The 17,277-nt window shown below is 40.7% G+C and overlaps 4 protein-coding genes across 4 annotated transcripts; 3 read left to right on the top strand and 1 right to left on the bottom strand.

Moving 5' to 3' along the window:
- Positions 1–886: 886 nt before the first annotated feature.
- Positions 887–2,332, top strand: LOC123037235 (odorant receptor 82a). Its single transcript, XM_044457067.1, has 6 exons — positions 887–1,190; positions 1,259–1,454; positions 1,507–1,852; positions 1,907–2,011; positions 2,069–2,221; positions 2,282–2,332. The coding sequence occupies exons 1-6, from the start codon at positions 887–889 to the stop codon at positions 2,330–2,332; spliced, it is 1,155 nt and encodes a 384-aa protein (XP_044313002.1).
- Positions 2,333–5,162: 2,830 nt separating this feature from the next.
- Positions 5,163–6,611, top strand: LOC108053306 (omega-amidase NIT2-like). Its single transcript, XM_017135915.2, has 5 exons — positions 5,163–5,264; positions 5,325–5,662; positions 5,717–5,897; positions 5,951–6,184; positions 6,242–6,611. Exons 1-5 carry the CDS (start codon positions 5,255–5,257, stop codon positions 6,331–6,333), a joined length of 855 nt encoding a protein of 284 aa, XP_016991404.2. The 5' UTR covers positions 5,163–5,254; the 3' UTR covers positions 6,334–6,611.
- A 223-nt stretch (positions 6,612–6,834) lies between these two features.
- Positions 6,835–8,220, top strand: LOC108053305. Its single transcript, XM_017135914.1, has 2 exons — positions 6,835–7,156; positions 7,216–8,220. The coding sequence occupies exons 1-2, from the start codon at positions 6,925–6,927 to the stop codon at positions 8,166–8,168; spliced, it is 1,185 nt and encodes a 394-aa protein (XP_016991403.1). The 5' UTR covers positions 6,835–6,924; the 3' UTR covers positions 8,169–8,220.
- A 2,956-nt stretch (positions 8,221–11,176) lies between these two features.
- LOC108053302 (ankyrin repeat and protein kinase domain-containing protein 1) lies at positions 11,177–12,749 on the bottom strand. Its single transcript, XM_017135912.2, is given in 5 exon segments — positions 11,177–11,248; positions 11,251–11,441; positions 11,509–11,713; positions 11,776–12,021; positions 12,408–12,749. Coding segments are annotated over 5 exon segments (1,056 nt in total).
- Positions 12,750–17,277: the final 4,528 nt, after the last annotated feature.

The raw sequence follows: 17,277 nt of genomic DNA, 5'->3' as shown, positions 1-17,277 counted from the left end.
AGGAAGTTGGAATTTTATATGGGTTTTATATTTGGCCAATCAATCCGACCTACCAAATTTCATAAAGATCGGCCGACTATATCCTATAGCTGCCATATAACTGATTGATCGGAAATGCCATAACTTTGGTGTTTGTGAAGTTAGGAAGTTGGGATTTTCTATGGGTGTTATATTTGGCCTATCAATCCGAACTACCAAATTTCATAAGGATCGGCCGACTATATCCTATAGCCACCATATAACTGATTGATCGGAAATGCCACAACTTTGGTTTTTGTTAAGTTAGGAAGTTGGGATTTTCTATGGGTTCTATTTTTAACCAATCAATCCAACCTATCAAATTTCATAAGGATCGGCCGACTATATCCTATAGCTGCCATATAACTGAACGATTGGAAATGCCATAACTTTGGTGTTTTTAAAGTTAGGAAGTTGGGATTTTTTATGAGTATTAAGATTGCATCATATGAATAATTTTGGAGAATATAATTTGCAGAATATTCTGCAAGGGTATTTCAACTTCGGCTCCGCCCGAAGTTAGCTTTCCTTTCTTGTTTTAAAGTGATTTAAACAAATATGTTTCGATGTGTTTCATACCATGTCACGGTATCCATTTACCATAATATGGGATAATTTTGTAGTTTTGAACAAATGTTCCTGCAATACCGTTGATGACAACTAGCAATTTTATAATCAAAACAGGGGATGTCGCAATCATCGTGTCAACACATCGATTTTACATCGGCAATCACGGTAATTAGTCCCGAGATTGTAAAGTGACGTTGGCAAAACAAATAATTAATTAATCAATACCGTAGGTAATTAAAATATTTTAAGAGCCTTTATAACAGGCGCAAGCACTCGAATCCTTTGACATTCTGGAGCCATGGGTGTTCTGTTTCAATTGCAGGAGAACTGCCTTCGGGCGATGGGGCACAGCCACGCTAAGGAAAGTACCGAAGACAGAGCCTTGAGCCTGAAGCACATTAGCTCACTGCTGTTCGTTGTATCGGCGCAGTATCCACTGATCTCGTATGTCGTCTACAACCGCAATGACATGGAGAAAGTCACAGCTAGTCTAAGTGTAGTGCTTACCAACTTACTGACTGTTGTTAAAATTACTACATTCCTGGTGTACAAGCAGGACTTTTGGAAAATGATGAGCCGCTTCCGGAAAATGCATCAGCAATGTAAATGCCCGACTTAATGGGTATGACTTTCGAATAGCGTTCTCTAATGAGACCTCCTATCTAAACAGCAAGTCCGAGTTCGAGAAGCAAGGACGGAACGGACTACGTGACCGAAGCTAATAAGCTGGCCACCTTTCTGGGAAGGGCTTATTGCCTGTCCTGCGGCCTAACAGGACTTTACTTCATGCTGGGACCCATTGTGAAAGGCGTGGCTAGCAGCTGGCGAGGCACATTATACGTCAGGGAGCTGCCCATGCCGATGAAGTGAGAGTGAGTTAGGACTTCGACCAGATCTTTACCCATTCGCTTCTCCTAGGTTTCCGTTCAACGATGTGGACAGTCCCGGATACGAAGTTTGTGTTCTTTACACAGTACTAGTCACTGCCGTCGTTGTAGTCTACGCCTCGGCCGTCGACGGTTTATTTATTTCGTTCGCCATCAATCTGCGAGCCCATTTCCAGACTTTGCAGGGAGAAATCAAAAACTCAGACTTTGCCTTACCCGAAAAGGACACTCAAGCTGGTCTAAAATCTCTTGTGGACTATCATGATCTACTGCTCTTCTTATCCAGAAAATTACGATCGATTTACACGCCGACCGTTTTCGGACAGTTCGTCATAACATCGTTGCAGGTGGGCGTAATAATATATCAACTTGTGACGGTGGGTACTGAGATTGCCTGGACTATGATCCTTCGAGTACACTCTCCTTTTTAGAGCATGGACTCGGTGATGGATCTTCTGCTATACGCGTCGTTTTTCGGTTCCATCATGCTGCAATTATTCATTTACTGCTATGGCGGCGAAATCATTAAGGCTGAGGTGGGTCTTACAAGCAATTGCTGCATTTTGGGGCCGCATTAAGTTGGTTCGTTGCAGAGTCTGCAGGTTGATTTTGCTGTGAGGCTCTCCAACTGGTACCTAGCTTCTCCGAAGCTACGAAGATCTTTGGCATTGATCATTCAGCAGTCCCAACGGGAAGTCCTCATCAGGGCCGGCTTTTTTGTGGCTTCTCTGGCGAACTTTGTCGGGGTAACATCATCACTCGAGTTTTAATGAACATGATGTTATCTTTGTCTATTTTTTTGCCAGATTTGCCGGACAGCTTTATCGCTTATAACGCTAATCAAATCCATTGAGTAATTATACCCGTTACTCGTAGAGTAAAAGGGTATATTGTATTCGTGCAAAAGTATGTAACAGGTAGAAGGAAGCGTTTCCGACCCTATGAAGTATATATATTCTTGATCAGGGTCACTAGCCGAGTCGATATAGCCATGTCCGTCTGTCCGTCTGTCTGTCCGTCTGTCTGTCTGTCTGTCCGTATGAACGCTGAGATCTCGGAAACTATAAAAGCTAGAAGATTGGCATTTTGCATGTAGATTCTAGGAGTTCATACGCAGCGCAAGTTTGTTTCAAACTGGTGCCACGCCCCCTTTAACGCCCACAATCGCTTATATACGATTTTAAAAATTTTAAATTTAATTATTTCGGAAAAGTAAAAATGCAGTTTTATTGTGTTTATCAATCTATCTATCGAAATGTAGAAGACATTTTTCAAATCGGACCATTCGTTAAAAAGTTATGCGTGATCAAAGTTTCTATCTCCATCTCCCTCGCACTCCCTTTACCTGAGTAACGGGTATCTGATAGTCGGGGCACCCGACTATAGCGTTCTCTCTTGTTTTAGTTTATATGTTTAAAACATAAACTATATATTTAAGGAAATTTAAAAAACTATTAAAAAAAACTTCTTTACAATGAGAATAAGATTGGATCAAATCCTACAATAACAACCTATCTAACATTAATCTTGACTGTAAGAGATTTTAAAGGCCATAGTAGGTTTTTTTCTGGGCTGGAATGTCGAAGGTAGTTGGTAATATTGGTGCAAGGACCTGTCTTGTGGAACTTTAGCTTTATTTTTGCAGTTGACATTTTGTGTTACTTTACATTTCACTGCGAAGTGGACTTATTAGTGATATTTAAACCGGTAAAATTATTGAGAAACGTTAAGAAACTGTGCACTGCAGTATTCCCGATCCTTGTTTTTTTGTTATTATTATTTTTCTCAAAAGACGACAACATTTTACCAAAAGCGAAATTTATAAATTCGAACCAATTGTTGTTAAGAAAGATATTAGATCTAATCGTCCGATTAAAAACCACAATTCGATGTTTTGAATGTTGATAACTTTTACACTGCGCGAATACTGCTATGAACCAGGTGATCAGTTTGCATTGAGCAGATATATTAAATAGTGTTCCAAAGGACAAATATTTATATTTAATCGACCTTTTCGGGCAAAGTTCCTTTTAGATTCCGATAGAACTCATTCACCCCCTTGCTTGTTTTTCTGGCTTAGCTCGCGCTTGGATATTATAGCGACATAAGGATTGGAATTAGAGTTTTAAAACAAGAGAGAACGCTATAGTCGAGTGCCTCGACTATTAGATACTACTGTTACTCAGCTAAACAACTTAATATAAATATGCCTTCTTGTGTTTTTTGTTGTTTTTTTTTTTAACATAATGTGAATTATAGTGACCACAGGAAGAAAGGACAAAAAGTTCAATTTATCAATTTGAATTCGGCGATCTCTTAGTGCTGGCAGCTTTACAGCACGAGCATCAGCACCAGCGCTGCTTTAGAGCAGGCAGCTTTTGTCCTGCACCAGCAGCTGTGTTTATGTTTATGTTTTTGAGTGCAATAAATTGACTAGAAATATTAAACATACATACCTATATTGGCTAAACACATACATTCTTTAATAGTATTATGTATATTAAAGTCTAAATGTTTGCACAACACGAGTAACGGGTATAGCGAATAGCTTTCTTTGAAAGGAGTTATCTTTGCCGGGCAATTGCAACTGTGTACAATGTAAATACATACATAAGTATGTATATGCTTACATACATACACACATACGCCATTGTTTGACTCAGACCTCCAATTTGGCTACCTAGATTTGATTTGCATAGTTCTTGGGATATAGTTCGGTATTGACAAATGAAAACCATCGCAATTTCCTTTAATAGAAATCCTTATCGAGAATTAACGTTGACTCTGTTGAGCACCTTGGCCAGCTGTTCCAAAGTCATCCGTTAGATGGCGCCATGAAAGGCGGAAATGTAGGCGCTAGCTAGGCTTAAGCGTTTAATGGGTTTTTGGGCGTTAGAGTGGGCGTGGCAAACTTTTATTAGGCCAATCGATATTTGTTGACGAAACAAATACATATCAATTAAAATTTTCATAATATCGTCAGAAGGGGCGTGGCACCATTTTGAAACAAACTTTTATAGTTTCCGAGATCTCAACGTTCATACGGACAGACAGACGGACATGGCTAGATCGACTCGGCTAGTGATTCTGAACAAGAATATATATACTTTATAGGGTCGGAAACGCTTCCTTCTACCTGTTACATACTTTTGCACGAATACAATATACCCTTTTACTCTACGAGTAACGGGTATAAAAATAAACGTGAAATTCGAATTGTATTAAGAGGTATAGGTATCATAAACTATATTTTATTATAAGTCTTTAAGTTGCTATGAAATCCAATCGCGAGCTTAGCCACAAAAATGAAAAAAATCGATTTTAACTTGCATGGTAAAGTACATTCAAAAACTGAGGTCCAAACCGCAGTTGCGTTCTTCGTATTTCCTTGTGTCATAATACAATGCGCTGAACTCAAATTTAAATACTTTAGAAGATTCAAGTGCATTAAAACATTTAACTTTTATTATATTTTGTAATCAAAGCTACTTCAGTTTTAATCGTGTTGCTAACGCATTGTTGTGTGATCGACCTCATCCCCAATACTTGGGGCGCTTTCTTATCTTAGGATGCAAGTGTAACAAGTAAGAAGGTTCAAGAGTCTCATCAATGAGGTACATGTTTAATCACTGACTGCGTCAGCCTTTATTACATAAGTAAGCGATCAGTGACCACATATATGCAGTCTTCCCAAGCTCTTTAGGGTTCCTATAAATAAAAAGCCTGCTAATTCGGAGTCAGCAATAGGCAGTCATCCAGTGAAGCTGCATCCAATAAAAATGGCTAACAGTGGGTAGTACCGGGCAAAGAAGGCTGAATGTTTTGCTAACGCATGCTTGCATTTCGCAGAGCTTACCATCGCACTCCTGCAACTTCCCGTGGGCGCGGATGTGGCCTTCAACGTGCGCCGGGCGGTGGACAGCGTGAGGAAGCTGAAGGCGGAGAACCCGAAGCTGCAGCTGGCCATTCTGCCGGAGAGTTTCAACGCTCCCTATGGCCAGGAGCACTTCCCCAAGTTCGCCGAGCAGGTGCCGGAGGGACCCACCTGCCAGTCGCTGTCGCAGCTCGCCCGGGAGCTGGGCATCTACATAATCGGGGGCAGCATCGTGGAGCGCGAGGGCACGAAGCTGTACAACACTTGCACCGTGTGGGCGCCCAACGGAAGCCTCATTGGCAGACATCGCAAGGTGAGTAGGGTCAGGTGATGCCAAGGCCTAACAGCAACGACCTCGTCTCGGCAGATCCACCTCTTCACCATGAGCATTGAGCCCGCCAACGCCGGCGGCGTGCAGTTCGACGAAGCGGCTGTCCTGACGGCGGGATCGGAGTTGACGGTCGTGGAGATTGGGCAGCAGAAGGTCGGCATCGGCATCTGCCACGACAAGCGCTTCGAGGAGCTCGCCAGGATCTACCGCACCATGGGTGAGCCACTTTGCCGCCCGCCGCCACTTGCTTTTTAATAAGTCCTCCCCCAGGCTGCTCCATGCTGGTCTACCCGTCCGCCTTCTGCATCTGCCAGGGACCGATGCACTGGGAGCTCCTCCAGCGAGCCCGGGCCACCGACAACCAGGTGTTCGTGGTCACCTGCTCGCCCGCCAGGGACAACATGTCGGGCTACGTGGCCTACGGCCACTCGATGGTCGTGAATCCCTGGGCACAGGTGCAACGCGAGGCCGGCGAGGGATGTGAGTTCATTGTCGAGGAAATCGGTGAGTTGTGCACGGCATAGGCTAACCTTGCCAGGCTGACTGCTTACTTTCCCATAGATTTTGACATGGTCGAGCAAGTGCGAAGGCAAATCCCCATCTTCAAGCAACGGCGCACTGATGTATACGCTAAGGCCCGATTGGATTCGTAATGTTTTTCAGCAATGCCAAGCACCAAATTAAGTGAAGAAATCTTGAGAGCAGCGGGAGAGAAATTCACTGATAGGACTTGACATGCTTATCGCATCGGAAATATACAAAGCCATAGGCAGCTACTGAATCGAAACAAGAGCTCGAATTGAGCAACGCACCGTGGACTTACAAAAGCAAAAATATTAAAATAAACAAATTTACTAGCATATATCGGCATTTTAATATGCTGTTAGCCTAATCAGAATAAAAAATTTTTGTATTTGTTTTATTATCTTCATTTGAGAAACTTTTGACTATTGAACAAATTTAATTTGTTTTATTGTCTTTTAAAATGAAGGCTTACTTTTCCAATTGACTTTCAGACTTAGTTCTAAATGGGAAGCAAGCTATTTCTCGCCGTTGGCATATTATCCCAGAGTAAACGCAACCACTGTGCGATGAAACTCGACATCCGTCGAGGGGTCTGATAGGCCTGGAGCAAACGCTGGCTTCCAGTGGCTTTGAACACGCGATTGAGACAAAGCGCAAACAAAATTTTAAAATAAAAAAATAATATTAATATTAAAATAATTTTAAAATAATAGTGGTCGATGGCAACCTCAAACCTAGCGTTCGGCGCGTCGGTGGCCATAGTTCTGTTGGTGTGGTTGGGCGCAGGACATGGCCAGGTGGCCTTCGTGCGGCACCTCTCGGGGCTGCGGATAAAGGAGCTTCAAGACCTGGCGGTTCGCATGCAGGACTCCATCAACCCCGAGAAGTACGCCTGCGAGAGTTACTTCGACTACGTCTGTAGCCGCAATCGGCCGCTCTTCTCGATCATGGGTATGTGATATGGCAGACAGAGTTCAGACAGACATCCTAATGCAAACACCCAATCCCAGGCCACATGCCCCAGATGAGCGAGCTCATCCAGTTGCTGACCGAGCTGCAGAATGACCCTGCGCAATTCGAGGCAAAGCAGAAGCTGATGGACTTCTTCATCTCCTGCAACTCGCACCACGCTCTGGAAGATTGCTACCGCGAAACCTTTGAGTACTTCAAGCCACTGTTCGGCTACATAGTCACCAAGAACCTAATCGATGGAGTTTCCCACGAGCTGGACGACTTTCTAGGCGTCCTGGAGCGCTTCGTGGCCAGGATGCACAAAGACCGAGAGTCGAATCCAGTCCTCGACAAACTGGCCACGTACAAGCAGAAGTTCAAGACGCCGCGCGTCTACTTCCACGCCGGAGACCTGGACCGCGAGTACCGGGAGCTGCGCATCTACCGGGAGAGCTACGAGCACAACATTCGCAACCTGGAGCTGCACCGGAAGCAGAACTCGACCTACGAGCTGGGGGTCCAGCGCACCATGCTGGATTGGAGCATGTACCTCTTCCAGAGCCGCAACAAGCCCATGTCCTACTACTACGCCACGTTCACCGTGCACTTGTACATGATGCACTTCAATGTCAAGGAGCGACAGCGCGACTTCACGCGGTTCCGGGAAGAAGTGGAGTGTCTGCGGCTGCCGCAGTTCGTCAATGTGCTGGACGAGGCCAGGATGCTGGCCGTGATCTACCTTAAGAGCTTCCGAGCCGCCTGGATAGACTACAGCGCCTGGATCAGCACACCGCCACACAACAAGGGAATATACGACCAGGAGAACGGCGTCCTCCAGAAATTCCACCTCGACAACAAGCGCATCTTCTTCACACTCTACGCTCAGAACTTTTGTGAGTTTGGCAAGGATCTGGCCGAACACGTCTTCTATCTGGGCCTCAAGCAAAATAAAGATTTCTTCGACATATACTCGTGCGGCTTCCAAACGGAGAACAGTATGAGTTGTGTTTGAGCGATCGCGGTCCTTTGCATTCAGAATTAAATAATAATATATAGATATCATACATATGGCTTTATTATTTTCGATTAGCTTAGATTAAGAATTTGTTATTTGAATCAGAACCAACTACCCCACACTTACACTACTTCGACTACTTCCATTAGTATTACTAATAATATAAAATATAAAATCAACCTATTTTCTTTTGCAGAACAGACCACCCCAACACCAACACCACTACCAATACTACTGCTACTGCTACTGCTACTATTTATATTAATAATATAAAATAATATTAAAGAATTATTGGTACTACTACTACTACTAATATTAATAATATAAAATAATATTAAAGAATTATTTTATATTATTAATATTAGTAGTAGTAGTAGTACTAATAATTCTTTAATATTATTTTATATTATTAGTAGTAGAAGTACTACTACTAATATTCATAATATAAAATAATATTAAAGAATTATTTTATATTATTAATATAAGTAGTAGTAGTAGTAGTAGTAGTATAATATAAAATAATTATTTTATATTATTAATATAAGTAGTAGTAGTAGTAGTAGTAGTAGTATTGGTAGTGGTTTTGGTATTGGGGTGGTCTGTTCTGCTTCACCACTCTTCCCAAACTCCTGTATTCTAAATTTTATTTAATTACTTTCTTCCAATTTTTCTGAGCCAATTGATTTGAAACAAGATAGAACGCTATAGTCGGGTGCCCCGACTATCAGATACCCGTTACTCAGCTAAAGGGAGTGCGAGGGAGATGGAGATAGAAACTTTGATCACGCATAACTTGTTAACGAATGGTCCGATTTGAAAAATTTCTTCTACAATTCGATAGGTATTGATAAACACAATAAAACTGCATTTTTACTTTTCCGAAATATTTAAATTTTTAAAATCGTATATAAGCGATTGTGGGCGTTAAAGGGAGCGTGGCACCATTTTGAAACAAACTTGCGCTGCGTAGGAACTTCTAAAATCTACATGCGAAATGCCAATCTTCTAGCTTTTATAGTTTCCGAGATCTCAGCGTTCATACGGACAGACAGACGGACAGACGGACAGACAGACGGACAGACGGACATGGCTAGATCGACTCGGCTAGTGATCCTGAACAAGAATATATATACTTTATAGGGTCGGAAAATCTTCCTTCTACCTGTTACATACTTTTGCACGAATACAATATACCCTTTTACTCTACGACTAACGGGTATAAAAACGCTTAGAATGAAACTAAAAGGCTCAAAACAATTTTACTATATATTCAAAATCATTATAAGTCTGGACATAAATTTTTAAGGATGCCTTAATAACCTTTTAAAAATAGATCAAATTGTATAGATTTTTAATAAAATAATCTTATTAAAGCCCTTTAAACCGAAAATAAAGTACACAGAGGAGAGTGTGCGGGAGGCGAGTACCATATAATATAAATTAAGCCTAAACAAGAAAGAAACCAAACTTCGGCAAGTCGAAATTTATATACAGTTGCAGTTATTACAAAACGACTACATTTCGATTTTTATGCCTTTATTACTAAAAATAATGAAGCTATGACGATTTTTCCATCTTTTCTATGGAAGCTATATGATATTGTCGTCCGATTTTAAAAACTAAAAGTGTAATTCTAATTCTATCTCAAAGGAATATTTTGATAAATAGAAAAACAGCAAAATAAAATTTTTTTATTTTTAGATTTCCCTTTGGAAGCTATATGATATAGATGTTCGATTTTATTTAAATTAAAACCGTATTTCCATAAAAACAACAAAGTTATAAATTTTTAAATTTGTTTTTTCTATTGTTCCTATGGGAGCTATATGATATAGTCGCCCGATCCGACTCGTTCCGACTAATATACTACCTGCAATGGAAAGAGAACTTTCAAGCAGATAGCCTTAAAATTGAGGTACTACTTGCGTAGAAAAGGACGTACAGACAGACGGAAATGGCTAGATCGACTCTCCTGGTATCGGTAATGTCTCCTTCACTGCGTTGACTGAAATTATAATACCCTTTGCAAGGGTACAAAAATAGTTCTATGGAAAACGAAATCACTTATGACTCGAACAACGGTCGCTTTATTAGGAACGTATACTAGAAATTTTAAAAGAATGCGAAATAGAATTAGAAATTATTTTTAAGTACGTGCTACTTTTCGAACACAAAGTTATAGTTTTCTATATATTATTATATGAGCAAACGTACATTTGTATCTGCATAATTTCATTCATGGCAGAGTGTGGCTCTCCAAACGCAGCGCTCTATACGCACCTTATTTGTATACCCTTGCAGAGGGTATTATAACTTTGGTCAAAAGTGTGCAACGCAGTGAAGGATAAATCTCCGACCCTATAAAGTATATATATTCTTGATCAGGATCGCCTTCTGAGTTGATATAAGCATATCCGTCTGTCCGTCTGTCTGTTTCTACGCAAACTAGTCTCTCAGTTTTAAAGATATCGAATTAAAACTTTGCACACACCCTTCTTTCTTTGCACGCAGTATATATGTCGGAACGGCCGGGATCGGCCGACTGTATTGGATTGGCCGACTATATCCTATAGCTGCCATATAACTGAACGATTGGAAATGCCATAACTTTGGTGTTTTTCAAGTTAGGAAGTTGGGATTTTTTATGAGTATTAAGAATGCATCATATGAATAATTTTGGAGAATATAATTTACAGAGTATTCTGCAAGGGTATATCAACTACGGCTCTGCCCGAAGTTAGCTTTCATTTCTTGTTTATTCTACATATCATAAAACTCGAGATATAGATAGTGACGTATGATACAATCCTCAAAAAAATAAACATTTAATAACTACACAAGTTTCCATAAGGTCTCAGATAAAGTCATAAGGAAATAGTTTAAACTCTGTGCTTCATCTTAATAGACTTGCTTAATAGACAAAGGCCTCTTAGCAAAAAATCTTTAATGCCTTCAGGGAATTTTTCTTAGTAAATTGCGATTATTTCAAATCCTTATTAGAGCATTTATTTCCTTTTCCTTTCGACTACTGTTCCAGGAACTTCTTTTGTGTAGCTCGTTGTTGCAGTTGGGCTTTTGTTACCGCGTCTGCGGTTGCGCCAGACTTTTCCAGCCTAAACTTTTGCACCTTGTCAAAGTAATCCTCTGCCTCCTGCCGGCGATAAAGTTTCGCCAAGTCGGTGCAGGATTTGCCAACGCCATCCAAAGCCGCCAGGTCTGCGCCGTGGGTAACGAGGACTTTAATGAGCTCCAGGCTAGCGTTCATGACCACTGCAGCCGAAGAGTCAGTTAAAATTCCATTTGAGCCGCTCCCCATCACTTAATTCCTAATCCTTACCAGCTCGCATAAGAAGGGTCCAGCCGCAGATGTCCCTCGCCTCCGCATTGGCGCCCGACTCGAGGGCGAACTTCACCATCTCCAACTGGTTGGCATCCACGGCGCAGTGGGCGGGAGTCATGCCATTGCCGTCCGTCGCCTCCAGGTGGGCCTTCTTGTTCAGCAAAATGCGCGCCGACGGCAGGTGACCGTAGTAGAAAGCCAACTGCCAGGGGAAGGAGCACGACCTTTAGTTGCGAGCGATCGAACCATTAAGCGCTCACCTACATGGAGCGGGGTCCGGCCACTTCCTGGATTTCCTAGATGAACGCTGCACCCGGCTGAGAGCAGCACATCGATAATACACATCTCGCCCTGAATAATCGCATTGGCCAGCGGCAGGAATCCGTTGGGAGCGGGGTACTCGATAAGGCTCGGTCTTCGGCGCAGCATCCGCTTAACCAGAAACTGCTGGCCCTTTCTGATGGCGCGGTTCAAGCAATTGGTTGAAGGCAGTGCTGCGGTGGTGCAAGCCTAAAATTATAAATCATTCAATTATTTTTGAGAACGGCATTGAGGCTACTGTATATACTCGACATGAATGGAATTTTCATCAATAATATGTATTGTTTATATTTTTAAAAGATTAATTACTAGGAATTTTGCCGGTATTTTCAGCTTACATTTTTCAATTTGCTACTTTTATATAAACGACAATGGCTCAACCATCTGTCCTGTTTAAGTGAAAGGGCCCCTGAAATCAGTGTTTTATTTGTAATATTTTCTGTGTGTTGGCAGATATCAAAAGAATCAATATAAAATGCCCTCTAAAAATTTCTGAGACTCAATATACATGCTTCGTATGGTCGGGAAAGTGTACCCTCTACATGTAAGAATATAAATATAATGTATTAAATTACAATTATGTCAGGCGAGATAGCCAAGGGCACGTAGCGACGCCCATCCTCAGAAACTCGCAGTGCTTTTATGCGCAGTCGATATCCAAAGTTTTCTTCCAGATTGGATACATCTGCGGGAGAGCTGGTGGTCCAATTCACCTTCATCCAACCAAGGCGCTTATGGAACTTCTCCACACTGTAGACCAGTGCATTTGTTAATAAAGACCATTCAAGTCTCACGCTGTTGACTGTAGGATTGGAAATACGCGACTTGAAATTGGGCCAAGGGATTAATTCAGGATCCTCTTGGCCCAATTTATCGATGAGCTCTTCATCACTTTGTTTTTGCTCTCTATCGGACATGCTTCTAATCGGTTAGCCCTATAGGTTTTGCCACTTTCCTACAAGCTTTCCAATAACTTAGAATAACAAGAGGCGAGGCAACCGCCATGGTTACCGAAATTGTAGTTGGGAATTCGGGGATAGTTCCCCATTTAAAGCTTTCGTTGAATAGATACACAAAAAAATTGTTGTTCTGTAAATATACATATAATTTGCTAAATTTTCTATAAACAAGAAGGAACGACATAGTCGATTACAACGACTATCAAATACCAGTTACTTTGTTATCCGATTTTGCCGCCCTTGCAATTGTTTTGGTGCAGCAAGCCAAAATGATGTGCTGCTATCTGCTAATTGTCTGTAATTGCCTGTTTTTAACATCATTTCCTAATAACTTCTGAAATAATTTTTCGATTTGTCAAATTTTTTGTGCGTTGGAAATGTTGATTAAAAAAGTATATACCGCCAAATACATTTATCTACCATGTCTCTGCAGAATGTCACGAATTGCGGGCGGTGGAGTGCGAGTGACAAAATTTGTATATAACCTTACGCTGCGTAAACTTAACTAAAATATGCAAGTTAAATATTTTTCTAATAATCCAATATTCCATTTTACTCTACGAGTATTGGGTGTAATAATGGTACCGTGTCGGATCTATCCAGATGAACACTATTCTGATTAATTTACTTTGAACAGAATTCCAATCATGGGCAATGAAATGAACGCCATGCTTACCAAACAAAAGAATACTTAATGAGCACTGCCCAATTATACCGAATTCTATTTAAATTTCTGCTTACGACTGTCTCCACTGTTATTATATAACAGTATATATACACATTTTAAATCACAATTATTTCTTAAAGGTTTTTATACCCGTTACTCGTAGAGTAAAAGGGTATATTGTATTCGTGCAAAAGTATGTAACAGCTAGAAGGAAGCGTTTCCGACCCTATAAAGTATATATATTCTTGATCAGGGTCACTAGCCGAGTCGATATAGCCATGTCCGTCTGTCCGTCTGTCTGTCTGTCCGTCTGTCCGTCTGTCCGTCTGTCTGTCCGTCCGTATGAACGCTGAGATCTCGGAAACTATAAAAGCTAGAAGATTGGCATTTTGCATGCAGATTTTAGGAGTTCCTACGCAGCGCAAGTTTGTTTCAAAAAGGTGCCACGCCCCCTTTAACGCCCACAATCGCTTATATACGATTTTAAAAATTTAAATATTTCGGAAAAGTAAAAATTCAGTTTTATTGTGTTTATCAATACCTATCGAAATGTAGAATAAATTTTTTAAATCGGACCATTCGTTAAAAAGTTATGCGTGATCAAAGTTTCTATCTCCATCTCCCTCGCACTCCCTTTACCTGAGTAACGGGTATCTGATAGTCGCGGCACCCGACTATAGCGTTCTCTCTTGTTTATTTTTAAAATCTAGCAAATAATTTTTAATAGTAATTATTAATAAGTTAAGTATAATTTTGCCACATTGCAAAACAAAAGACAACTTCTAGAGCAATTTCGCAATGCCTAAGACGCAATATAATTGCTGAACTTTGTGAGTAACATATAGTTCACAAACAAACACCACCTAAACTCTACCTTAATCGTACTATCTTAAAATCTTTTGTGTGAAAAAAACATTATCGAACCTTTCTTAGCCGGCTTTACAATAATCTTAGAATATTTTGCAGGATCCTGCAATAATTTATATTGCGTTAAGCAACGCGACTTAAATCACTTGTATTCGACGAATTTTTAAAGGACTAGTTAGCTTAACAACTGAAGATACAGGCATGAGCTATATGTTGTTGAGGAGGTATTTTAAATACCAATCTCGGTGTCGTCGTAGTCGTAGTACAATAGTTCAAAAATTAATGTTAATTACTTGAAAACGGTACTTTATAAGTTATGTATGTGTGATAAAATTATGAATATAAATTGGACACAACGTTTAAAGACTCGGTAGCATCGCATTGTATGTAATTGTTGCAACTGAAAGGGTATATAAACATTGGCTGTCTGGAATTAACTGTCTCTAATGTTGTTAAATCAAAATATCAGTGCAATGTGGGCAGTAGATTTCCGATTGTCCGCTTGCTGGCCCAGCAGTCCTTACACTCACTCGCATATCTCTGCGTACACCCCAAAAAAATTTCAAAATCTAACTTTGAACATTAATTGTTCGGCCATTTATGCATGTATTTTATTCATTCTTTTTTTAAACAAAACTATGGTTTATTGTCTTCATTGACGTATAAATATTAGAAATATTCAACAGGGGGTTATATTTTATTTTTAATTTTAAACCTAACACTACGAAAAAGTGTACGCGCAAAAGTCTGCGTACAGCAGTTTTCAACTTCGAGGAATGCAGGATTGTGCGATTTCCGTTAATTTTGTTGTCGCCGATCTACTTTAGAATGCCTAAAAATAGACATTACGCAGTTAAAATGAAACTTTTTCATTATAATAACGAGCATATTGCAACATGGAACAAAAAGGCAAGGAAATTTCTGTTGAGGAGTGGAAAATTATATTAAAAGGTTTTTTGGATGGAAAATCTTATAGAGAAATTGGTGCTTTAGTTGGTAGAACCCACTCATCCATCCAAAGAGTGATAGATAACTACAACTCGGCTGGAAGTATCTTGCCAAAGGCTCGTTCTGGCCGTCCGCCTTTGCTTATAATCCGCGAGCAGAGGAATATTATCAAATCTATTCAGCTCAACCCAAGGACGACAGCTCACCAGGCAAAGCTGAAGGTCGAGGATAGATTTTCCAAAAGAGTTTCCGAAGATACTGTACGCCGGACCATAAAAAAGGCTGACTACCATAGCAGAGTCGCCCGCAAAAAACCTCTCATATCGGAAGTCAATAGACATAAGCGCCTAAACTTTACTAATGAGTATATTTCCAAACACCAAGACTTCTGGAATAAGATTATATTTCCCGACGAAACTAAATTCTGCATATTTGGAATCAAGGGAAAGGTTTTGGTATGGAGGAAAAGCGGAGAAGCCTCAAATTAAGAAAATTTGGTTGGCACAGTAAAGCAAGGAGGAAGCGGAATAATGGTGTGGGGGTGTATGGCAGCAAGTGGCGTTGGAAAATTGGTATTTATCGAGTTAATAATGGATCAGAAAATCTATATTGACATATTAAAAAACAATTTAAAAGAAAGTGCTGAAAAATTAGGGCTCGAAAGTGAATGTTGGTTCCAACAAGACAACGACCCGAAGCATACGGCGCAGAATACCAAGCTTTGGCTGCTGTATAACGTCATAAATCAGCTGCGAACACCTCCCCAAAGTCCTGATCTAAGCCCAAATGAGCATTTTTGGGATCTTCTTGAGAGGAAAATCCGAAGACACACGATAACATCTAAAAAAATGCTCAAGAATGTGATTCTCGAGGAGTAGGGGAAAATTACTGCAAATGAGACAAAAAAAAAGTGGATTCCATCCCGAGACGCCTTACGGAAGTTTTGCAGAGAAAAGAATACCCTACCAGTTACTAAAAATAATATTATTTGTGTTTTAAACAGGTGTACGCAGACTTTTGCGGGTACATTTTTTGGTAGTGTTAAGTTTAAAATTAAAAATAAAATATAAGACACTGTTGAATAATTTAAAAAAAATACGTCAATGAAGACAATAAATTATAATTATGTTTAAAAAAAAGAATGGGTTGAATATATGCATAAATGGCCGAACAGCTAGGGTTTAAAGTTAGATTTTGAAATTTTTTTGGGGTGTACGCAGAGATATGCGAGTGAGTGTATCTGCTGATATAGCCACAAGCGAGGAAGCGGTACTCGGAAATAGAGCTCACCGCACCGAAACCGAAACTTTTGTGTCTGTGTGTAAATACTGTGTGGTAACTCGCTTACTTAACGAGCCTTTGAGATAGTCGGCTTCAGAGGGGCGATGATTGCGGGGAATTTATCTGTCCGGCAGGCACATTGTGCCAACTCATCGACCGCCATGGAGACACGGGCACCGGGCGACAGAGATACTCGTATCTCGCTGTCAGCCGAGTCTCGGCTGACATGCCAAACACAAAAAGACTGACACAAACACATGCGAAAAATTATCATTTGTCAAAATCACAACATGAAACCGTTTTAAATTTAGCCACTCTGCCAGTCATCCGCCCCAAAGCCACCACTTCCCCTCGGCTTATACCCGCACCCCGCATCTCAGGCCAGGAGGCAGGGAGCTTGTGCTTTTGCCGGGCCCGAAATGACAATGTCTGTGCCTGAAGTGAAGAGAAGTTGAGTTGTCATCTTTGCGGCGGCTGCTGTTGAATCCCCATTGATTGAAAACGACCGTGCTGAACATCGGTGCGGTAGGCAGGAGGGGAGTGCTGCTGCATTGGACGGCGGGTGTTCAATATCATTATTTGTGACAGGGGACTTATTAACTTCATTTTGCAGATGGCAATTCATAATGAACAAGAAAGAATGCGACTGCCAAGTTCCAGATGATTAATACAAAACTTCTTCCTTCTGCCTTCAGAAATGTCCTCGTTGAAATGCAGAGAGGA

This window comes from Drosophila rhopaloa, unplaced genomic scaffold, assembly GCF_018152115.1.
Source record: "Drosophila rhopaloa isolate 14029-0021.01 unplaced genomic scaffold, ASM1815211v1 contig_155, whole genome shotgun sequence".
In the NCBI taxonomy this organism is placed as follows: domain Eukaryota; kingdom Metazoa; phylum Arthropoda; class Insecta; order Diptera; family Drosophilidae; genus Drosophila; species Drosophila rhopaloa.
Note: the sequence above shows the minus strand (reverse complement) of the source record. Positions and strands in the feature narration are given on the sequence as shown.